We start from the raw sequence: 24,403 nt of genomic DNA, 5'->3' as shown, positions 1-24,403 counted from the left end.
TTCTAGAAGGAATTTCCTGTGTGACGCGAAACTGGATCACCTTTAAAATGTTTTATTAAAGACAAACAAACTTTCCACTTCATCCCGAGCTCTACATTCAAACTGTTCCAGTGCAGCTGTACAACTGTAAACACACACAGAATATGATTGAATAAATAATATATAATATAGAGAGGAGTGCAGGGATGTGTTTGGAAGCCAGCTGGACGTCACTGGTTAGACTGGTTAAGCTGTGGTGAAGGTGTGTGGCTCGGCTTCAGTGAGGAGTAGATGACGGCTGGCTCTGGTGGAAGATCTGAACACAAACACACAGATTACAGAAAGTTTAGATAAACTGATGTGAGCAGGAGCAGGTTAACTCTTTGTTACGTTCCCCTGAGGGGTCTAGGCGGTGAGGGGGAAGTAACAAAAAGTGTCCGGGTCAGAAAAAGGAGACAAGGAGGCATAAGGGTTACATTAAAGAGTTTTATTAAAGTAGCTCAACTAAAAGAGACAGACAAGCCACTATCACCATTTAAGAAAACAAACAAAGCTCAGGTGTTGGTCAATAAAGTAAAACGTAAGCCAAAAGGAAAGAGAGCCGCTCACTAGCTGCAACCACTCACATGGCACTCTGGCCCAGAGCTCACCTTTCCCTGGGATTAAATACTTTTAATTACTGACGAGAGTCAGCTGTACAAAAGGGAAAAGGTGGCACCTCAGGCAGAAGCGATCGAAGGACACTCCCACACAGGCACCTTCAGGAGGAGGCCCTGCTAGGGCCGTAACACACTTCTCTTCCTTGTGGAGCTGACAGTGTTGGGGAGTAACGGAATACATGTATCGCCGTTACGTATTTAAAATACAAAATATGAGTAACTGTATTCCGTTACAGTTACCGTTTAAAAAGGTGGTATTTAGAATACAGTTACTTTGTTGAAATAAATGGATTACACGGCGGTACTTCCCTGTTTCATATTGTGGCGGGTCAGGCCTGTTTGGGTTTTGTTTGACAGCTACGTTCTGTTGTTCCAGGCGGCAGCGTTACGGTTGCCATGGTTACAGGGTGCCGCTCTCTCTCTGCGTGTTTCCTGGGTGAGAAAGCGCAGTTGTTGTTGTGCTAAGCTAACAGGCAGAATGCTACAGGTATAGCTCTAAAGAATGTAGCAGGGCAGTGTAGTCCGTGCTGCAGGGAGAATGGACTGCCATACACGTTATGTGTCTGTGAGCGAGGGAGGGAGAAAAAGGAAAAGTACGAGCTGTCATCGAGCAGAAACGGGAGCTGGAAGCATGTAAATATAATAATAACCACTGCAGCCAAGAAGAGAGCCTGACGAGCCCAGTTGTAAGTAAGCTATTAAGACGCGACTGTACACCGTGTTCGTGTTTTCCTCCAAAAACAATAAGTTCTGTTGGAGCAGCCTTTCAACACCTCTCTCTGTCTCTGCTAGCAAAGTTGACCCAGACAACAAAGTAAAGCTACTTTTCAGCTACGAGCCGACACGAACCCACCGTATTATCCAGAGGTCCCTTTACTACGGTTCAGAGCCGCGGACCTTCAGTAACAGTAATAAATCACAGCAATAGTACATTCATGTAGTTGTAAACAGCATGATAATATATTAAGTAATCCAAAGTATTCAGAATACGTTACTCTCATTGAGTAACGTAACGGAATACGTTACAGAATACATTTTGGGGCATGTAATCTGTAATCTGTAATGGAATACATTTTAAAAGTAACCTTCCCAACACTGGGAGCTGATAACATCTTCATATGACCACATTAGTCTCTCTACACTGCAGAAAGACCAAAGCGCTGTAATGTTTTCATTGTGGTTTTCCCAGTGTCTGCTGCTGCAGGCTGAGATTTAAGCTTTTTAAAATTTGATTTAGGGTTGGACCTTTGAAGAGGAGCAGCCGTACCTCTGTGTCTGCTGTTTGTCCTGATGGTGATTTCGCCGTAAGTGATGTCAGCTGTTCTCTGCACTGCAGCTGGATCGCTCTCTGCAAAACAAGACAAAGTCATGTGAGAGATGCAGTACTTTTTGTGCCAGGGTGAGATAAAGATGCAAACCTGAGGCACGTTCTTCACAACACATCCTCTGTTTAACCTGAAGCCACTTTAACACCTCTGCTCAGTTTAGCTCTCAAAACAGGAAACGTCATGGCCACAGAGCTGCTCAGGTGTTAAAATGATGTAGCTGTTTACACCTCATGTAAAGGAAACTTTTATAAATGATTTAAAAATAAATGTTTTTACCTGACTTGCACAGCATCACCATAGTGATAGCTGCCCTGTGCTCATGTGGTACACAGAAAACATAAAATCTTCTGTTCACTGTGAGAGTCAAATGGACAAACTAAGAGTTTTTCTTTTACTTTTTAACCTTTTTTTTTAGTTATCCGCAGTTAAAGTGATCATATTGCTGTTAACATCATCAATTAACATCTTCAGTTCTGCCTCATGTCTTTTTGCTCATGCAAAGACTCAATTTTAAAGAAGACTGGGGTTTAGAGAAGTCATCTCTAAATAGAAATAAGCTCAATTTTCCCTCTTATATAATTTGTTTTTTAGTTTTTGTGTTTGGACAACTGCCTGAGCACCAAGAAAGGTGAGCACAGAGGTTTTCTCAGTGTTCTAAGCATGTGCAGCTTTGTAATCCAGCAGTATGATTACTCACACAGTATGCTAACATATGATATTTAGTATTAAGCAAAAGTATAGAAAGTATTTAAAATGATAAATGTTGGCCTGATGAAAAATCAGCACATGTTTAAAAATCTCAGCCATCGACGTCATGGAGCCTCTTGTGGAAAAAGCAGAGGACTTTTACAGAGTTTCTAACAGGAAACTCGTCGTACCTCTTTTTCTGTTTGACTCGTCTCGACCATCTGCTGAAGTTCTTCTCACTGATGAGGAGGTAGCAGTTGCTGCAGGATCTCTGTCTGCAAATACCACAGATTTCCCTCTGATAACACAATCATTATTGTTGCTGCTGGTTTGACAGCTGGAATATGAATATTTATAAGAATAATGGAAAGTGAATGAAACATTTTAGTCAGTAAAGCTGGAATAAAAAGAACTAATTCTTTCTGAAAGCTGCGGTAAAAGGAAAAAAAGCTTCTTTTTTTAGTCATAATACAGGAAACTGGACGCCAGCAGAACTACTCACATCAAAACTCTTTGACCACAAAGTCTCATCATTGAGTACATCAAAGTACATCATTGCAATCAACACAGGAAACATAAACTAACTAAACTATCCAAATGTAAAAGTATATTTACAAAAATCACAAAATTATTATCATATGCACGAGGAGAAAATGATGCACAAATACAGCCTGTAGTTTATCTTTGATTTAACCCTCAGGTAGTAACGTGAAGGTCTGTGGCTCAAATCGGTCCTCACAAAAATAGAAGTGCTACACTTCCTTTGAATCATGTGTTTTTGTATGTATCTAAGGAACAATTCACCCAATAATCACACCTACATACGTTTGGTTTGCAGTGCTGCTTCTGCTTAGATTAGTATGACTAACACATTGATCTAATTCAATAAAATGAAACTAACTTTCAAGCCTTAAGCAGAGAAAACCAAATATGATTTTGAGGTGAACTGTCCCTTTACATGTTAAGTGAGGGCAGAATGTGTGTCTCACCTTCAGGTTTCCTCCGGGCATGTCGCCTCACCAGTACAACCAGTACAACCAGCAGCAGCAGCCCAAATGTGAAGGGAACAGAAACCAGCACAGAGAAAGGAGGAGAGGAGCGCTCAGAAGGAGGAGGAGAGGAAAACGAGGAGGAGAAAGAGGCAGTGGAAGCTGATGGAGGAGGAGAGGTGGAAGAACCTGGAATTAATTTGAAAAATAAATCTTTGTCCCTTTGAGTCAATTTTGGTCTAAAATCTGCAAAAGAAACAGAAGCTTCACCTGTGACCGTGATCCAGCTGGATGGAGACTCTCCATGACCGCTGATGTCACACTTGTAGAGGCCTTCATCAGACCTGGAAACATGCTGGATGGTCATGTGACCTGTAGGCTGCTTCCTGATGAGGGAGCCATCTTTATAGAAAGCAGCTGGGAGGTTGGAGGGAGTGGTCTTTGTTTTACAGAGCAGAGTGACGTCATCTCCCTCCATCACAGGGAGGACAGGACTCTGCAGGATCACTGATCCACCTCAACACAGAGACAAACTACAGCATTTCATCCATTTACACACAGCTTCATCAACACTAACTCCACACACTCAGCTTACCAGTGACTGTCAGGTTAACCATGTTACTGATGGGACCCTCTCTGGACTCACACCAGTAAACCCCACTGTCCCGTTGGAGGATGCCACTGATGTTACAAGAAGAACCAGCTGCTTCTCCCCACTCCTCACATTCAGCTCTGGTGTCTGTGTTTGTGTTTCTCCTCAGAGTCCATCCAGCAGAGCTGTCGTCCTCCTCACAGCTCAGAGACACAAAGTCTCCTTTGAGGAATTGAAAGCTGCTGGGACTCACAGTCAGACGAGCTGTGGGAGAATTTATTGTATCATGAACAAAAAACTTTTTTAAAAATTGTGTATTTGAGGTGAACTGAAGCTTATTCAACAGATAATGCGCACTCTGCGCATGTCATAAACTAAAGCTGGTTGGTAGAATTTGCTGCCTTGATGTAGCTCCTAAGTTCATCATCTGTTTAAAATATCACAAATTATCTCCACAATACTCTTTTTTTTCTAATTGGCTGCATGTCCGGAAGAGACGGTATGAACAGCAGCATGGACCTTCCTTTGGCTTGAACCTTCTGGTGATGGTTCACTACGTACACACAGAAAATAAGGAACTGACTGTATTTTAGTGATGTTATCTTTAACTGGTCTAAACCACTGATTTTCACTAAAATATTAAACTGAACCACATTTTTTAAAGAATAATTGGAGTTTTATTGGATTTTTAATTTTTTTTTTGTACTTCCCAGATTTCCATAGCACATACATCTGGGATTATTGGTTGGGGATGCTCTTTGGGCCTGTTTAATAGTTCTTTATGTAATTCTGTCATAAAAACAGGTTCACTAACCTTGATTTGTTGTGTAGCAGAATAGAAACATTAGAACTGAAAAGAAAGCAGAAGATTATGAATATTCCTTGTCTTTTTTCAATTCAATTCAATTTTATTTATAAAGCGCCAAATCACAACAAAAGTCGCCTCAAGGCGCTTCATAGATACAGAGAAAAACCCAACAATCATATGACCCCCTATGAGCAGCACTTTGGTGACAGTGGGAAGGAAAAACTCCCTTTTAACAGGAAGAAACCTCCAGCAGAACCAGGTTCAGGGAGGGGCGGGGCCATCTGCTGTGATTGGTTGGGGTGATAGAAGGAAGACAGGATAAAGACATGCTGTGGAAGAGAGACAGAGGTTAATAACAGATATGATTCAATACAGAGAGGTCTGTTAATACATAGTGAGTGAGAAGGGTGACTGGAAAGGAAAAACTCAATGCATCATGGGAATCCCCCGGCAGCCTACATCTATTGCAGCATAACTAAGGGAGGATTCAGGGTCACCTGGTCCAGCCCTAACTATATGCTTTAGCAAAAAGGAAAGTTTTAAGCCTAATCTTAAAAGTAGAGATAGTGTCTTTTAGTGAGTTTTTGCTTACAGGAGCAGTGACCACAAACTGAGTGTCAGACTGATGAACTCAAAACAATTTCTTTGAACAGGATGTGACGATGCAGTTTAACACCGTGGTGGTTTACTCAGAATTTCAATGAATTTAAGGAAAGAAAACTCTGAACCTGTTAAAACCTCCTGCTAATGACAGAAACAGTTGAATTAAAACACCTCAGATAGTCACAAGTATTTATTTATTCATTGTCCTAAAAGTTGCATTTTCTTTTTATTACTTTTGTCACTGTTTCTCTCATGGTCATCACTTTTATACTTAAGTAAATGCAAATATATCTGCTTTATCTCACTGCTGTTCCCAGCCAGAATCCCTTAAATGCACATATTAAGATGTTTTTTAAAAAAGAAAAGAAAAAAGAAGCATGAGGTACTTACGGAGCAGCCACAGAAGAGGTACTTTTCCCATCGTACCACACAGAGGTGTGAGATCTTTCTGTTTCCCCCGGCAATTAAACCCGCCTCCTTCCTCTCAGCAGCACAACTTAGAGTCTGTGGTTTATTTGTAGCAGGTCAGAAAAAAACAAGGGGTTATAATCCTTTAGGTTAAAAATGAGACGTGAATCGTGAAATTTAATAAAGCTACGAACAAGAAACAATGAAAAGTATCAGCAGGGTTGGTTACTTGATTTTTTTTAACCATAGAAAAGTGTTGAGGGTCAGTCTGTTATATTTAAACAATGATTTAATATTCTAAGGAGCTTGGAAAGAAAAGCGTCTGGACTTCTTTAAGTTACTTGAAGACGTTTCACCTCTAATCCGAGAAGCTTCTTCAGTTCTAAGGTCAAATGGTGGAGAGTGACCTTAGAACTGAAGAAGCTTCTCGGATGAGAGGTGAAACGTCTTCAAGTAACTTAAAGAAGTCCAGACGCTTTTGTTTCCAAGCTCCTTAGACTACGATGACCTGGATGACTGAGAACCTTCACAGACAATGATTAAATAAGATTATTTAAACAAAGGCTCCTTCCAATTAAAATCACATTTTAACCTTAAAATGTTTCTTATGGAGGAAATCTCCTGTTTCTTTGGATTTCTGAGACACAAACACAAATAATCAGAGTTACATAAAACGTCTTTTTTAAATGTAATTATTTTTTCTTTGCAACATTTATTTTTAGTTATACCCGTACTTTCTTGGGCATATGCCTCCCTTTTTAGTTCCATATGACAAATAAAATATAGTTTTAACCCGCTAAAAACCTTATTGTGTTAATTGTGGTGTAATTTATATTGATGTACATCATGCGCCACTAGGCGGCAGTACTTACCATCTAGTGGGGAAATGGTGGTATGTAATCAGCAGGAGAGTAAGCTAGAATAAAGATGGTTGTTGCTCCACGTTATCGCTTGAGCGGGTAGTTTTTATTCAAGAGCCCAACACAACATGGTGTCAGAAGTGCACTCGCTCTAAGCGGTGAACTGAGAAAAATTGAAAAGAAAGTCAGCTTGGCGATCGGCTAGCGACAAACATGACGGAGCAAGCAGCAGCTCTACCGGCGGCAACTGGCCCGGTTATGGTAGCTCCACCAGCGGCTACTTTCACCATCAAGCCACCGGAACCGTTCGACTTCGCAAAGCCCCAGGAATGGGAGAAGTGGATCAGACGTTTCGAGCGTTTTAGAATGGCAAGTAATCTGAACAGTTCAACGGATGCTAACCAAGTGAACACATTAGTTTACTGCATGGGAGATGAGGCTGACGACGTGCTAAGGGGACTTGACCTAACAGACGGGCAGCGCCAGCAGTACGATGCGGTCAGAAACGCATTTGATAGACATTTTGTCCCCAGAAAGAATGTGATTTATGAAAGAGCAAAGTTTAATAAGCGAGTACAACAGCCATCAGAGACAGTTGACTCCTTCATAACAGCTCTATATGCTCTCGCTGAAAACTGTGAATATGGTGAACTTCACGATGAACTTTTGAGGGATAGGCTCGTCGTGGGTCTTAAAGATTTATCACTGTCAGAGAGAATGCAGCTCAACAAAGATTTGACCCTAACCAAAGCTATCACAATGGCGAGACAATCTGAGGAAATAAAAAGACAGCAAACTGACCTAAGAGGTGAAAGCAGCACTGGCAAAACAGCCGTGGATGCCGTGCATGTCAGAAAATCACAGCCAAATAAATTCAGAAGCAGAGAGCAAAAGCAGTTCAAACCACATAAACCACAAACGACAAAACAAGAGAAAAAAACATGTTCTAAATGTGGAAAAGCACCGATGCACCCAGCAGCACAGTGCCCAGCTAAAAATGCAGAATGCCACAACTGTGGGAAACGTGGACACTACGGGAGAGTTTGTAGGTCCACAACTGTGCATGAGGTGGCAGACAGTGCAGATGGACTTTTCCTAGGTGAACTGGATTCAGGAGAAGACCCGTGGCTTGCTAACATCTGCGTGAGAGGCAAAAGCATGACATTTAAATTAGACTCGGGGGCAGATGTCACAGCTATCTCAGAGGAGACATTCAAAGACATTAAGCAGCCAAATGAACATTTGCAAAAAGCTGAAAAGCCACTGTATGGACCAGGAGGTGCAGCACTGACCGTGCTTGGGTCCACAAAGGAAGACATTTCCTACAGTGACAGGAGCACTACAGAGACAATCTATGTAGTCAGAAATCTGCGTGTAGCTCTCTTAAGCAGGACAGCTTCTGTGAGACTGAAACTAATTGCCCGAATGGACAATGTTGACCTCGAGACAGTGAAGAAAGCGTACCCGAAACTATGTGATGGGCTTGGGCTTGTTCAAAAACCATACACGATTAAGCTGAAGCCTGACGCTAAACCTTATTCACTGAAAGTGCCAAGGCGTGTTCCACTGCCACTACTGGGCAAAGTCAAAACAGAGCTGGAGAGGATGGAACAGTTGGGAGTAATCAGTCGTGTGGAAGAGCCCACAGACTGGTGTTGCGGCATGGTCGTAGCCCCCAAAAAGGACAAAGAGAAAGTCCGTATCTGTGTGGACATGACACCATTAAATGAGTCAGTGTGTCGTGAAAGATACATCCTTCCCTCTGTAGACCAAACACTAGGCATGCTCACAGGTGCGCAGTATTTCTCCAAGCTCGATGCTAACATGGGCTTTTGGCAAATACCGCTGTCCAAAGAATCTGCTCTCCTCACCACATTTATTACGCCATTTGGTAGGTACCATTTCAATCGTTTGCCATTTGGTATTTCCAGTGCACCAGAGCATTTCCAAAACATGATGGTGACGGAAGTAACAGCTGGCCTCGCGGGAGTCGTGTGCCACATGGACGACATCCTGGTCTGGGGATCCACGAGGGAGGAGCACGACATGAGACTCCATGCTGTCCTCGACCGTGCAGAGAAGGCGGGCGTCACCCTGAACATGTCAAAATGTGAGTTTGGCAAAAGAGCAGTGAAATTCTTAGGATTCATTGTGTCATCTGAAGGCATGAGTCCTGACCCTGACAAAACTAGTGCGGTGCAGAATATGAAAGAGCCAAGCACCGTGAGTGAGCTTAGGAGCTTCTTAGGAATGGTGAATCAGCTGGGGAAATTCATCCCAAACCTCTCCGAAAAAGACAAACCACTGAGAGACTTGCTTTCAACTAAAAACATGTGGTACTGGGGGCATGAGCAACAAAACGCGTTTAGCAGTTTAAAAGAAGAACTGTCATCCGCTCCAGTACTGCAGCTTTACGACCCAAACAAACCCCAAAAGATCTCAGCAGATGCCTCTTCATACGGGTTGGGGGCAGTTTTACTACAGAAAGACAATGACATGTGGTCACCAGTTGCGTATGCCTCACGATCATTGACAGCCACAGAGCAGCGCTATGCTCAGCTGGAAAAAGAAGCACTGGCGCTCACCTGGGCCTGTGAAAGATTCAGTGACTTTATTCTAGGGCTACACTTTGAGCTTGAGACTGACCATAAGCCACTTGTGAGCCTACTTGGAGGACAAGCCTTGGATTTGCTTCCACCACGGATACAGAGATTCCGCATGCGCCTAATGAGGTATTCTTACACTATAAGGCACATTCCAGGCAAAAGCCTCACCACAGCCGACACGCTGTCACGGTCACCGCTGGCAGGCAGCGTGATGCCCAGAGACAATGATCTTATGGAGGACACCGATATTTACGTTGACGCGGTGCTGGAGGGCCTTCCTACTAGCAGCAAATACCTTACAGATCTCCGTGAGCAGCTACAGTCTGACAGCGTCTGTTCCCAAGTCATGAAGCTCTGTGCAGAGGGCTGGCCGGACAGGAACCAGCTGCAGGGAGTGGTAAAACACTACTGGTCCGAAAGAGCAGTTCTGAGTGTACACAACGGCCTACTACTGCGAGGCACGAGGTTGGTCATACCTGCAAACATGCGAAATGCAGTTTTGGACAAAATACACGAGGGACACCAAGGGGTAGTTAAGTGTAGAGAACGTGCCCGACAAGCAGTGTGGTGGCCAGGCTTAAGTAATCAGATCAGTGAACTTGTCCTTAAGTGCAGGTTGTGCATACAGGAGAGAGTTAACGCGAGGGAACCTCTTATGCCCACACATTTACCTGAGAGGCCATGGCAGAATTTAGGAGCTGATTTGTTCACACTAAAAGACAAAAACTATCTGTTGGTAGTAGATTATTTCTCGAGATATGTAGAGATTGCTCAACTCAGCCCAACTCGTTCAGCCAATGTGATTGTGCATTTAAAGTCAATGTTTGCACGCCATGGCATACCTGAAGCATTGATTACCGATAATGGCCCACAATTTGCATGTCAAGAAATGAGAGACTTTGCAAAGGACTACTGTTTTGAGCATGTCACCAGTAGTCCCAGGTACCCACAGAGCAACGGCGAGGCGGAGAGGGGCGTCCAGACCATCAAGAATCTCCTCAAAAAAGCTAGCGATCCATACAAGGCATTGCTGGCATACAGAACAACAGCACTGGCGAATGGCTACAGCCCGGCTCAACTTCTCATGGGGCGCAGGCTTCGTACTACCTTGCCAATGCTTCCTGAAACCTTACAGCCCTGTCTGCCTGATTTTCAGCAGATTTGTCGTGCAGAGAGAGAGAAAAGGCTGAGACAAACTGAATGTTTTAACAAAAGACATAGAACAAGAGAACTGGATAAATTGTTGCCAGGGCAACCAGTCTGGATCACGGATGCAAAAGCACAGGGCACAGTGACATCAGTCCACCCAACTCCGCGATCATACATCATCAGTGGACCCCAAGGGACAATCAGAAGGAACCGCAGTCATCTTGTGCCGATCCTGCAAACAGAGACTCAAACCGAAGCAAAACAGATCCAGTCCACTCCTACAGAGACTGTTTCTGAGCCAAGCGCACCACATACACCAGGTGTGGTTAGAACCCGGTCTGGTAGGGAAGTGATTAAACCGAAAAGACTTGATCTGTGAAGCTAATTGTTTGGAAAGGGGAAAGTTGTATTTCAAATGCTAAGTTGTGGTTTTGAGAATAGCATGTTTAAAAGGTAAAATGGTTGGACATATGTTACAAGAGAAAAGAAAGTGTTTATGAAAATACCAAGTTTATGTTTCCTGAAATGCGGGGGTATGTCTGTATTGAAAAAAAATATTATGCAGTTATGTTTTGTTTGAAGAGCAAAAGAATGTACCAGCCTAACTTCAGTAAGGGGGATGTGGTGTAATTTATATTGATGTACATCATGCGCCACTAGGCGGCAGTACTTACCATCTAGTGGGGAAATGGTGGTATGTAATCAGCAGGAGAGTAAGCTAGAATAAAGATGGTTGTTGCTCCACGTTATCGCTTGAGCGGGTAGTTTTTATTCAAGAGCCCAACACAACATTAATAAAGTTTAATTGAAAAGAGTGAAATGAGTGAGGATACGCATGTCCGATCTATGCTCCAGTCCATTAGGTTGCAGTAATCCACCTTTAAGCTGCCAAAAGCAGAAGAGGCTGCATTTAATTCATACAGCTGGTGACCAGGCGACAAGTGTGCTGACAGCAAGACAAACCAGTCTGGAGGAGTCTGATGCTGTCGGTCTTGACGCACAGCTTCTTGTTTTTAATTTTTTCCGCTGAAGATGAACTTTGAGGGTTTTTTCTCTGTGGAGTTTCTCTTCTGGCGACTTGAGGGGAAGAGCTGAGCTGCTGCTCGAGAGAAATCCCGAAAACATGACCTGAAAGGAGCGGATCTCCCAAAGAAAGTGACTTGATGAGTGTAACGTAGTTTAATGCTTTAGACACGGGCTACTTTCAGCTGCTTTCACAGTCAAAATTTCCTTTTTTTTTTTACATGTACCTGTATGCAGCACCACATCATGGCAGCAGCATGTTGCGTGTTTGTTATTTCGCACTGTTTCCAGTTTAAAACACAGTTGTAGCTTTTCTACTGTGAGCCAACGCGTTGTTCACTGTAGGTAAAGCCTGCTGTAACAGCTGATGAACACTAGAGGACTGTCAGAGAGGAGTCTATGCAGAGTGGGAGGTTCTGTTTATATGGTATGTTCAAGAGTTTCGAGTTAACACGGATCTGGGAGAGTCGCCGTTACATCCGGTATTTGTGTTGTTGAATAAAACCGCAGACACCAAGTTCCAGTGGCGCAAAATGTCTGCAGGAACTTCCCGATGTCAGAACATCTGAAACATGTTTTATGTTTGGTTCTCATTTTCTTTGACCCTCGCAGCTCGGATTGTGACAGACCGAAGTTCATTCTTCCTGTCTGATCTTCGCATAATTTCACTTGAATGGTCGTAATCTAAAATGATCTCCATCCTTATTTGTCGGACTGTGGGGCAGCGAGTAACCGTCGATGTTTACAGTTTGAGTGCTGTTGTGCGCTGCTACAAAAACGACAGCGCCGACGCATTTAATGACTCATAATCTGTCACGTGTCAAACTGTCACCCCACCCCTACCCAAAAAAGAAAAATAAAAACACTAGTGATGGGCAGATGAAGCTTCATGAAGCACTGAAGCTTTTCATCCAATTGGTTCACTCCAGCACAAAGCGTCTTGAAGCTTCATTTGCTCTAGTAGGACACCTACTGGACAGCCTGTAAATGTCAACAACAAAAGGAGTGTGTAAAACATGTATATTGTAGTGATGCAGTATACTGTGTATATTTATACTGGCAGTATGGAAAATGATCATTTGGAAATGCTTAAAATAGAAATGATCATTTACTGTGAGGTGAGGTGTGGTTGGGGTGTGGACAGTGGTTGTGCTTTTGTAACGTTGAGGTATGGACAGCTACACACTGAGGCCTCAGTCCTGCCTGTTCACATTTAATTCTGTAAAAACTACATTTTCACTGCTTTTATGACCTTTTAGTGGGGAGAACATAGCTAGGATTTAATGATTTAACAAATCTTTTAAATCCTTTGTCCTCCACAATGCTAAATGGCTGGGAGTCCTCAATCACCATGCTAACCAGGTCTTCATCTATTTGAGATTGTTCTGAGGAAAGACAACAAAAACAAAGCACAAATATAAATATCACACACGTAACTTATAACAGCTGTATAATATTGTTATATCATTTAGTAACATTACTGCATGCTATATTATCATGGCATTTGATGGCTCACCTGGTCTTGCTCCACAATCGGTGTTCCCCTTATTCTCATGCAAAGCTCTGTAGTGCCTAAGCATGGATGAGGTGTTGTTGTTATATCCCAGCTCCCTGGCACATAGCAAACACTTCACCTTGTACAAAAGTAAAGAGAGCTTAACATAAGTTTTATGGCACCATCAGTATTATGAAAATACATCTTCTGTAGAAATTTACATACCTTGTTGGGAGGAATAAAATCACAATGTTCCCACACAGGGGAGGACATCCTCCTCTTCTTAGCTGGCTCCATTCTCTCCTGACTTTCTCTCCTCACTCTCATAAACCTCCAAACTGTCTCCAAACTCTCACTAAACGCAACTCTCCATCAAACACCCACATTTTTGAATGAAGTCTGAGGGGTTTATATCGCTGTCATATCTCGCGGCAAAGTTTGAACCACTTCATGAAGCAGTCACGTGGTACAGCCGGGCAGCGAGGCTTCGGACGTCATCATTTTCAGCTCCTCCCATAAATGAAGCAAGCCTCGATACGCGCTTCGCGGAAACGTCACCTCAATTACTCGACACAAGCTTCGAAGCCTCGATACAGAACGTCACATCACTAAAAAAAACACTTATTCGTTTCCAAAATAAACATCAGCTGTTTAGTTTTTCCTCACAAATGTCATCCATTGCGGTTTTTCTGTGTTTGCTGGTCACCCTGGTTTCAGGATTAAAAGGTGAGTCACGGTTCTTGGAGACAGGAAGAGGGAAAAAAAATGTAAACATTAACGTCATCGTGTGTTTACAAGTTAAAACGAACTGCTGGTGTGTTTCAGTCTCTAGGTACCATAAACGGAAAACTATTTCAGCGAGTTATTAGAGGAAATAACTCCGTTGTGAAAAACTGCAAGACAAACAGTTACAGTTACTTCCCTGTCTTTGCAGCGGCCTAAAGGACCGTTATTATAGTTTCATTTGGGAGTGTTGCACAACACAGGGATATTTTGCGCTATTTAACATGACGACACGTACAACGCAGTCAGATAATCATCAGGTTTGTGGTTGGCACTGATCTGGCATCGATGCTTTTAGGCTTATCTTATCTATCTCTAGTTTTATTTAACAATAGAGGGTTAGTCTGTCCTTGTAAACACCTGCGCTCTGACATCTGCCAGGCACATTGTGAACCCTGCTCCGTGTGGGGTGCTTTCCCGAATAAGTCGGAATTGGCGGTGATTTCTATTTTTATAGTGGTAAGAAAGCTAAATCTATACATGAGCTGTGTCTATCATTGTTTCACAATGTTTTATAACAACTGAAGTAAAATTCAGAGTTTAACAGACAAAAACAAATTCTGTCCCATGTTCTTTGATGCACTCTGTGGACATTCAAACAACATGCTGGCACAAGTCGCAAAAACTTTGAGGCTTGCAGAGGAGCAGGTGATCATTACATTAATACTAAAACACACTGATGCTCTTTTAGATTTCTTCATTTCAGTACTCCCTGCAGTCCAAACGGTTCCTGTCAGAAGTCTCTGGATGGGCTCGTCTTCTGGAAGAACAAACTATAGAGAGGAAGTCCAACCAGTTCTTCAGCATAGCATGTCTGACAGACGTGCAGTCTTAAACATGACTAATTTTGTTGTCTTTTATCTTTGTGTTTCAATCACACAGAGCTCATTGTGAATCCTGGACAAGATGCCCCTCTTCAGTGTCAGGGTCCCAGAGATGCAGAGATCACCCTGTTGGAGTGGAACAGAGCTGACCTCAAATCAGATGATTATGTCTTCTTGTACAGAAACCAGCGCCCATATGAAAACTACCAACATGAGTCCTTCAAAGGCCGAGTGAAGCTGATGGATCCATCCACGAAGGATGGAAACGTTTCAGTGACGCTGAGGAACGTCAAGCTCAACGATACAGGAACGTACAAGTGTCAGATTACAACCAAGGAAACAGAAAGTGTCGTCCATGAGTGCTCCATCAGCCTCAAAGTCACAACCTCAGGTAAGTTTGTAGAGGTGGAACTTGGTGTTTATAAGTCTTCTCACTGTGGGATGTCTGAGCATCAAAGGTTCTTTCATTCAGGACAAAGTCTGTTTGTTTGTCTTTAGGCTCATGTTTGTCTCTGTTACCAAAAATGAATGTATGAGATGAAAAGTGGCGTCAGTCATTAATTAATGCCGATGCAGGAGTCTGAGAGAGAAAATAGAAATGATAACCTCTGCAGTGAGCGTGCTCTAACCCTAATTAATTCTTTATTTCTCTTCTTCTTCTGCTGGATGTGTTTATGGGTGAAAATGGTGTGAAACGCTGAGATTCTAGTTCTTAACCAAATGCCTGCAGATAATGTCATTACTGCTTTTCTGACATCCGGGTGACTGCTGAAAGGTGTGACATCACTTCTGCTGAAAACAGGAATGGTTTTCCTGGTAGCTCAGTTCTCACTCCTGTTTCTGCTCTGCTGGTTTTACAGATAAACACACCAAGGAGTCCCAGACTGAGTCCAAGGGTGGAGGAGAGAGGGATAAGTGTCTGTCTGTAATCATCCCTGTCCTGTCAGTTTTTGTTGTGCCTTATTACTGATATTATGTAATTTCCCGCAGAACCTGGAAAATGTGTCCGATCTCTTTACTGACAGTGAGTTCTGCTCTTCAACAAAGACGAATCTTTCAATAGGATCTGATTCTGTTAGAGCTTCACGCAGCGCATTGACAGCATTGAAGACCTCACCAGTCATTACAGTTAAATCAGTTAATGTTAGATCAGTGCTGTGGGTTGCCATTGTGGCTGTAAAAAGCTTTGAGTTTAACCCTGGGTTTTATGTACCTGGAGCTTTATTGTTTGAAGTTTGCAGCAGAGCTTGGCTTTTCTCTGGGAAAAGGCAGCAGGTGGAGGAGCAGCTGGTATGCATAGGGGAGTAAATGATAGGTTGAGTCTTTCCAAAAGAAAAAATCAATCTATCCTTTTTCTTTAGCTTATTTGGGGTGGGTTATGGGAGCACCAGCCACTTCCTCCAGGTTGTCCTGGAGCCTCCTCTCAGTGGAAAAAATGAAACGAGTAGGTGTTGTTTTTGTTTGGGGGGGGTGTTTTGAGAAAGACCAACAGAATCAGCATTGACATGTAATATAAGCTATATGTATATATATCACAGCGCATGTGGGCAGAGGTGGAAGCATGCAGTGCATCTACTGTAGCAAGACATGGAACATCCTAAATTCCAAAGTACTATATAATATATATATAATATAATACTGAATAAGCTCCTTATTACCTTCTTCAAGCACTTTATCTTGCACTTTTAAAAAATATTTGTTTTTTAACCAACTGCAGGCACTTTCCTCCTTTTTGCTGAGACCGTATCAGTGATTTCCATTCAGATTACCTCACATTTAAGATCACTGGCTTGGTGTCTGTGAAGGTTCTCAGTCATCCAGGTCATCGTAGTTGAAGATGTTTCACCTCTCATTCGAGAAGCTTCTTCAGTTCTAAGGTCAAATGGTGGGTCTTCAAGGAACTTAAAGAAGTCCAGACGCTTTTCTTTGCAAGCTCCTTTGATCACTGGGTTGGGCATCTCTGGACTGTTTCCAGCACAGCTGCAGTTTTAAGATCTCAGCAGACATCCTATTATGTTCTCTTGTACTTGTGTCTCTGTGATCAATCTTCTTTAATGAGTCCGAACGCAAACTTTTCAAATAATTTTTACTTTTGGGAAGTGGACAACGTCACAGGGAGGCTAATGTGGCGAATGATCAAAGATTTCACTCAGTAGACTTTAATGAGACAGTACAGAAAGGGTCAGACACCTCCTACAATTTGTGTTTAAAACTGACTTGAATTTAATTCCTGAGCAATTTTCTGATGAAGACATTCAAAGACTGGTGGCAGGTCTAAAAACAGCAGCTGCACCTAAAACAGTCCAGAGGTTTCTGATTTTTTTATTAATCTGTTCTTTGGTTTATAAAGAATGTACTTTTATTATATATGTGTATTAAAGTTATCTGTTAGTCAGTGTTAGGGGACCATGATCAGCCGTGACCATTGTTTATCGTGCTTCAGTTTGGTTTTAATGCGCAGCATATAATCCTGACAAATATCCAACACAACAGGCACTGAGTGATGACTCAAATACATTTTAAATAAGCAATTCATATAATGGAAATCTATCAGTGCAATGATTGGATAAAATCTGTTAAAGAAACTGAGCAGAAGATGTGCTCACATCAGGAGTAAACAAGACTCTGTGTATACATGTCAGATGGATGATATACATACATGTATCCATACATAAGCTATAATGTGTTGTGGTTACATTATTATTAAAATTTTCCTTGTTTTCTTTATTTTTTATTAACCGTTTGTGTGAATGTTCTGACTACATACATCTGACTTCATCTAGAAGACTGAAGGATGTGTATGGTGGTGTTCATGCGAGGCCTTTTATTTTGTTTCTGAAGTAGTAAGTGGGGGCAGGCCCCATGATCGGAAGGTCGGGGGTTCGAATCCACTGAACGGCTACCCTGAGGTACCCTGAGCAAGGTACCGTCCCTACACACTGCTCCCTGGGCGCCGATGGCTGCCCACTGCTTCCCACTGTCTGTTTAATATCTTTTTAAAATAATGTTAAATCTTATTTTGGGTCAAAGTCAGAAAACATTTAAAACACGTCATGTCAGATTTGACTGCTGATTCTATACGTGCATATTTTATGCCCTGGTGACCATAAACATTAAAGGAGGTGTAGATGATGCTTCACAAATGACAACCAATCAGTGTTTCCTTATGGCTGCAGAGCATGGAGATATGCTGTCGTCCTGCAGCTGTGGTGCCGGAGATGAGTCCATTCCTGTGGAGATGAAAGCTTAGTTTAACTTTGTCGTGTTGCAAATCACATCACGTTTCACCTGGATGAGAAAAGAGTCTTGGAGTCATAACTGGTTATGGTGATCTTAGACTAGTTATTTTTCCTCCTGCATGACTGAAAACCTACACAGACTTGGTTATTGTTTTTATTTATGTTTTTGACTCACTGTCAGTGGATCATGAGCTCTGTTTAAAGGATCAAGGGTCAACACTCCCTCCTCACATCCAGCTGTGGCCCTGCCACCCTCAGAGCTATGTGCAGACCCCAATTTAAAAATAAATTGTCCCCAAATGTCTGTTTTCATCCGTCCTTTTAACAGGAGCTGTTTTAAATTTTTCTTCCTTTTAGCTCAAAGTGGTAAATCTGTACCTAAGATGCATGCAGCTCTTGGACACTTTGTGTCAACAACAAGAAGCCTTTGGTGAAACTTACAGACCAGCCGGTCCTTACTTTTACAGGAAGTCGGAGCTGATCATGTTTTTTTTTTTCTCTGTAATTTTCCAGAATCACATCGGAACCCACAAAAGTCTCTGTGTGGCTAAAACAAAATAAGACTGTTTGTATTACAGGAAAACTAGACATATAGACACTATTACTGACCATTACTGACAAAATGATTCGAAAACTGTGGAGATCGGTTTCTGTTTTACATGCTTTCGGTGTCTGTTTATCTCCCCATCAGAAAATGTTTCACTCATCTCCACAGTTTTTAAGTCCTGAGCAGCAGAACAGCTGCACACCTTGAACATCTGTTTCTCCCTGAGACTTAAAATATGAGCAAACAAATAGGCCGTGAAAGGAGGACTGATGGTGGAGGAGTGGCTGTGATCATCAAGTGTTCTTGAGGAGAAAGAAGATGTGCTGCCACCTGCTGGCTGTAGTTTGTAACTGAAATTGTGATAAAACGATGACATAGATCATTTCTTTAGGTTTAACTTTGATTTGATATATAATGGTCCCTACTTCCTGTTATATTTTGAAGACTAGTCTCCTGTTGTGTTTCTGTTTACTGCATTTACTATTTTGTTCCTCACCAAAAACCACTGTGAGCTACGGAGCCCCGCAGGGGACATGGGAGAAAAAAAAATTAAGACAGACTTTTGCGAGATCTCGCAAAACAAACTCGAGATCTCGCAAAAGTTTTGCGAGATCTCGCAAAACAAACTCGGATCTCGCAAAACAAACTCGAGATCTCGCAAAAGTTTTGCGAGATCTCGCAAAACAAACTCGGGATCTCGCAAAACAAACTCGGGATCTCGCAAAACTTTTGCGAGATCTCGCAAACGTTTTAGCCGCATTCTTCGGACGCTGGCTCGAAGTCGACCGGGAGGTCGAGGCACGATGTGCCGGGAAAGCGGTGTTCCTCCCGGCTGTAGTAGGTCTCGACCTCCTGTTAGCTTCGAGCTAATGGGAAGAATGCGGCTAAAACTTTTGCCGAGTTAGTTTTGCGAGATCTCGCAAAAGTCCGTCTTAATTTTTTTTTTTTCCCATGTCTCCTGCTCGGCTCCGTAGCCTTTCATGCTGAAGGATGTCTTAATTCTTAAAATGCATCGTGAGGATCGAGGAGGCTCCAGGAGGAGCTGTAATGGAAGGTCAACAGGTGTATATCTCAACACCTGAAAGAGGCGTGGCCACAACTGGAATATATAAACTATGGAGGGAGGAGGACTATTTGAAGATTTCTTTTTCATAAATCCATGCTAATTTATTTATTTATTAAGCATTTAGATGTTTGTTTATATTTTTTAAAGGGCTTGTAATTACTGAGAATATTTTATTATATGAATATATTATGATCTAAATATTTAAATCATATATGAATGTATTGTTTGTAGCATATATGCATGAAGATCACTGGACTGTAATCATTTATAATGTACATGTGAAGCTGAAATTGTTTTGTGTCTGTAACAGTGCGTAACTTGAGTGATGCAACAGCAAATATAAAAATATTACTTTGCCTTTTGTAATTGTTTATAATTTATATATCCCACGCATGTGACAGTTCTGCAGGCATCAGAATAAATGATGTTACAGGTTACAAATGACACACATGATGGGGCTCATATGCAACAAGTGAATATATATAAATGAGAAAGACTTTGATATTGTTTATTCAATTATATGTCACATTTAAAATACAGAAAGTACAACTAAATTAAAAGTAAACACTCCCTTCGAAGCTCTGCATCTCTTTTTATTAATCACAAAATTTTACACCAAATTTATATCAAACCGACTCCTTCAGCTTCCCCCATTTAACCTTGTCTTTGCTCTCACTCACTTCCTCCTGTTGTTGTCCAAAGTCATCACACACACCACCATCTCATGTTGCCTAGCTACCTTCTCCCTGACACCATCTTGCAATCTCTTTCAGATTATACCCTCTGCATAAGATGTAGTCCACCTGTGTGCACCTTCCTCCACTCTTTTATGTCCTCCTTTATTTCTCCCTCTTCTTAAAGTATGTGTTCAGTGCAGCCATTTCTCTGTTAATATGTGTAAGACTGCGACTGCAGCTGGTTTCAAAGACGTCGTCTTCTTCTTTGTCTTCTTCAAGTGAGGAAACAATCTCACTTTTTGAATCTGAGCTGTGGTGAAGGTGTGTGGGTCATCTTCAGTGAGGAGTAGATGACTGTTGTCTCTAATGAAACATCTGAAACAAACAGAATAAAGAAGTTTAGCTGTCAGGACGTAAACACGAGAAAAGAACTGCAAACATGCAAACATGAGGCCACAGCTCATTAACTTAGAGCGACTTTTACACCTCTGCCGAGTTTAGCTCTCAAAACAGGAAACGTAGTGACCACAGAGCTGCTCATGTTACCGTTTACCAAAGCTAATTGTTGTCTTCATGCGGACACAGAAAACATGAACGTTTCGGCTCACTAACAGCCAAACTTCAGGAGTTTGCAGTTAAAATGATCAGATTGCTGTTAACACTCTCTTCACCCTGTTCCCTACTCTCACTACAGATCATCATGTCATCTGCAAACATTATGATCCACAGAGACTCCTGCCTGAGCTCATTTGTCAACCTGTCCATCACCACTGCACTGCACCACAGTTCCTCTCTCAGGACTATCATCTGTTTTCTCCAGATACACAAAGACGCAGTGAAGCTGCTGCTGAAGCACTTGGTTGCACTTCTCCATCAACACTCTTAAAGAAAACATCACATCTTCCTCTGCAAGAAGCCACACTGCTGCTCACTGATCGTCACTTCTCTTTGTAACCTTGCTTCAGTGACTCTTTGCCTTGGCTTCATGGTGAAACTTATCAGTGGAAACAGCAGAGGAGCTTAAAGAAATTTAGATATTTTCTAACAGGAAACTTGTCGTACCTCTTCTCCTGATTGATCCGTCTCTGCCGTCTGCTGATGTTCTTCTCACTGATGAGCAGGTGGCAGCTCCTGCAGCATCTCTGTCTGCAAAATCAAATGTAAATGTTTCCTAAATATAACAGAACTGTTACTGTTGCTGTTTCATGATTTGTGTTATTAATCTTTCTAAGAATATCCATGTATGATTGTATATCAACATAAATGAAATAAAGATTCTGTTCACATCAACATTATTGATGTGTGTCATGTGACTGTTTTTAAAGGAACAGTTCGCCCCATAATCACACCTACATGTGTTTGGTCTGTAGTGCTGTTTGTCCACTTAGATTAGTGTGAACTGGTCACTGCTGAAGATATCTGATCCATTTTTCAGGTGAACTGTCCCTTTAAGTCTTTAATATGTTCACATTAAGATTGAGCAGAATGTGTGTCTCACCTTCAGGTTTCCTTTGGACACGTCTTTTCACCAGTACAACCAGTACAACCAGTACAAGCAGCAGCAGCCCAAGTGTGGAGGGAACAGACATCATCACAGAGAGAGGAGGAGAGGACTGGCGAGGAGGAGGAGGAGAGGTGGAAGAACCTGAAACTAAAGAGAAAAATTAATTTTGGTGGTCAATTTGTGTCGCTTTGGATCTAAGGTCTGTAAAAGAAACAGAAGCCTCACCTGTGACAGTGATCCAGCTGGATAGAGACTCTCCATGACCGCTGATGTCACACTTGTAGAGGCCTTCATCAGACCTGGAAACATGCTGGATGGTCATGTGACCTGTAGGCTCCTCCCTGATGAGGGAGCCATCTTTATAGAAAGCAGCTGGGAGGTTGGAGGGAGTGGTCTTTGTTTTACAGAGCAGAGTGACGTCATCTCCCTCCATCACAGGGAGGACAGGACTCTGCAGGATCACTGATCCACCTCAACACAGAGACAAACTACAGCATTTCATCCATTTACACACAGCTTCATCAACACTAACTCCACACACTCAGCTTACCAGTGACTGTCAGGTTAACCATGTTACTGATGGGACCCTCTCTGGACTCACACCAGTAAACTCCACTGTCCCATGTGAAGATGTGTCTGATGTTACAGGAAGAACCAGCTGGTGTTCCCCACTCCTCACACTCAGCTCTAGTTTGTTTGCTTGTGTTTCTCCTCAGAGTCCATCCAGCAGAGCTGTCGTCCTCCTCATAGCTCAGAGTCACAAAGTCTCCTTTAAAGAACTGAGAGCTGCTGGGACTCACAGTCAGACGAGCTGTGAGAGAATTTATATTTTTGAGCAAAAACATTAAAAAAAAAAAACATTAAACCCTTTCATGCATGATTTCTGACAACCTCAATCGGGATTTTTTTTCTCAAGTATTTTTATTCATCTTGATGCATGAAAAAAAAGATTTCTCAACTTAATTTGTTAAACATGTACTTTCCAAAGATTTTTTTTTTACAACATACATTTTGACTCATGAATTTGAAAGACAAATAAATATTATATACTGTGTAAAAACTATAAAATATCAAAAATATTTTTTAAACTTTTGTTGTTTTTAAACTTATGTGGTAACACTGCTTCTGTTGCTGTCCAGTGCAATGCAAAAACTTGAAACTTACTCAGCTTCTCTCCTCTCTATGTATCAGAAGTGGTTTATGTGCAAGTTTACCATCAACACTGACACAAATACAAGAAAAGCCTTTGAATAGCTCTGTAGTGACCACTATGCATGAAAGGGTTAAATAAAATAAGTCTCAACAAAGTAAGTATGTTACAAAGATCTTTCTTGGTGTGTGCAGCGGTCAACAAAAACTACGGCTACCCAGCCCTCCTCTCTGCCAAAACCAAACCAGTGAATGACAGACTGACAACGCCCTCTTAATGTCACCACTAGCACCCACGTGACTCCCGTTACACATCACCATAGCAACCAAACAAATGAAAACCCATTGATCATCAAAAATTCAATACATTTAGTTATGGCTGCTACAGCGTGTTTGGGCTGCAGAATGAAGGTGAAGAGCAGAGCAGCTTGTTCAGTAGATGTTAAAACATCACACATAACATAAAATAAAGAACATTTTGATGTTTTTCTTCAGTCCATCAGCTCATGCAACAGCTCACTGTTCTGACCTCCATCTCAAATAAGCCAAATTTTCTCCTCCTCCTTTGCTCCACCTTTCTTCTGATTGGCTGCACCTCAGCAGCCTGGAGGTGTCAGCTTGAACCTGTCGGTTCTCTGTGTGCACACTCTTACTATAAAGTAAGGAACTGCTTCAGCTGAGGTGTCATCTTTAACTGCTTTAACATTAATGTTGTTAATACATTTTTATACAAATATTCTTTTGTTCAGTTTTACTGCATTTACTTTTATTTCTTCAAGAAATGGATAAAATTGGTTCAAATTACCGTACCATAGCATCTGATTCTAACCTGTTTCTATTCTGGCTCCATTTTTGTTCTGTGCTGGGAACGGCCTGTTTTATGGTTTTGTCACAGGACAGGATCACTAACCTTGATTTGTTGTGCAGTAGAGGAGAAACATTAGAACTGAAAAGAAAACACAAGATCATAAATGTTCAGTGTTAATAACAAATATAAACTCACAGGAACAGTGACCACGAACTGAGCCTCAGACTGATGAACTCAAAACGTTTTCTTTGAACAGGATGTGATGATGCAGTTGAACTCTGTGGTGGTTTATCTGCAGCATCGACCACACCCTCTGAATTTTTAATAAAGTGAAACTTTGAGCTGAATTAAAACACCTCAGATAGTCAGGAGTACTTTTTCCCTTTTTCTTTTTATTGAGAAGCCACAAGTCTTCCTCTTTACATTTTTATCTCCTCGACGTTTTTTCTTTGGACATTTCCTTCTAAATGGTCGTTAACAGTTATTGATTTAAATAAAATATATCTTGCTTTATCTCACGGCTACTTTAAACCAGATTTACTTCAATAAACATAAAAACATAAAATTTTAAGACAGCATTTGTACTTACGGAGCAGCCACAGAAGAAGTGTTTGTCCCAT

General features: G+C 41.8%; 2 protein-coding genes across 4 annotated transcripts; one reads left to right on the top strand and one right to left on the bottom strand.

Annotated features, from left to right (window-relative positions):
• LOC118454889 (Fc receptor-like protein 4) lies at positions 1-24,403 on the bottom strand. 2 transcript variants are annotated; one of them, XM_087838789.1, is made up of 7 exons: positions 24,373-24,403; positions 23,886-23,921; positions 22,377-22,637; positions 3,913-4,158; positions 3,643-3,831; positions 1,906-1,986; positions 1-295 (listed from the first exon to the last, which is right to left on the bottom strand). In XM_087838789.1, exons 1-7 carry the CDS (start codon positions 24,401-24,403, stop codon positions 210-212), a joined length of 930 nt encoding a protein of 309 aa, XP_087694915.1. In that variant the 3' UTR covers positions 1-209. The 2 variants fall into 2 exon arrangements, 1 of the variants encoding a protein (XP_087694915.1); XR_015718573.1 differs by lacking the exons at positions 1-295; positions 1,906-1,986; positions 3,643-3,831; ... (1 more) ...; positions 23,886-23,921; positions 24,373-24,403 and adding an exon at positions 22,141-22,297 and having other exon boundaries at positions 22,377-22,451.
• LOC148103560 (V-set domain containing T-cell activation inhibitor 1-like) lies at positions 13,715-18,635 on the top strand. 2 transcript variants are annotated; one of them, XR_015718578.1, is made up of 4 exons: positions 13,715-13,912; positions 14,852-15,184; positions 15,654-15,817; positions 18,546-18,635. XR_015718578.1 is itself a non-coding variant. In XM_087838868.1 (3 exons), exons 1-3 carry the CDS (start codon positions 13,855-13,857, stop codon positions 15,761-15,763), a joined length of 501 nt encoding a protein of 166 aa, XP_087694994.1. In that variant the 5' UTR covers positions 13,715-13,854; the 3' UTR covers positions 15,764-16,255. The 2 variants fall into 2 exon arrangements, 1 of the variants encoding a protein (XP_087694994.1); XM_087838868.1 differs by lacking the exon at positions 18,546-18,635 and having other exon boundaries at positions 15,654-16,255.

The sequence above is a fragment of the Neolamprologus brichardi genome, chromosome 3, assembly GCF_056152115.1.
Source record: "Neolamprologus brichardi isolate AB-2024 chromosome 3, ASM5615211v1, whole genome shotgun sequence".
Taxonomy (NCBI): Eukaryota; Metazoa; Chordata; class Actinopteri; order Cichliformes; family Cichlidae; genus Neolamprologus; species Neolamprologus brichardi.
The sequence above is the reverse complement of the archived record's forward strand: the minus strand, read 5'-3'. Positions and strand labels throughout refer to the sequence as shown.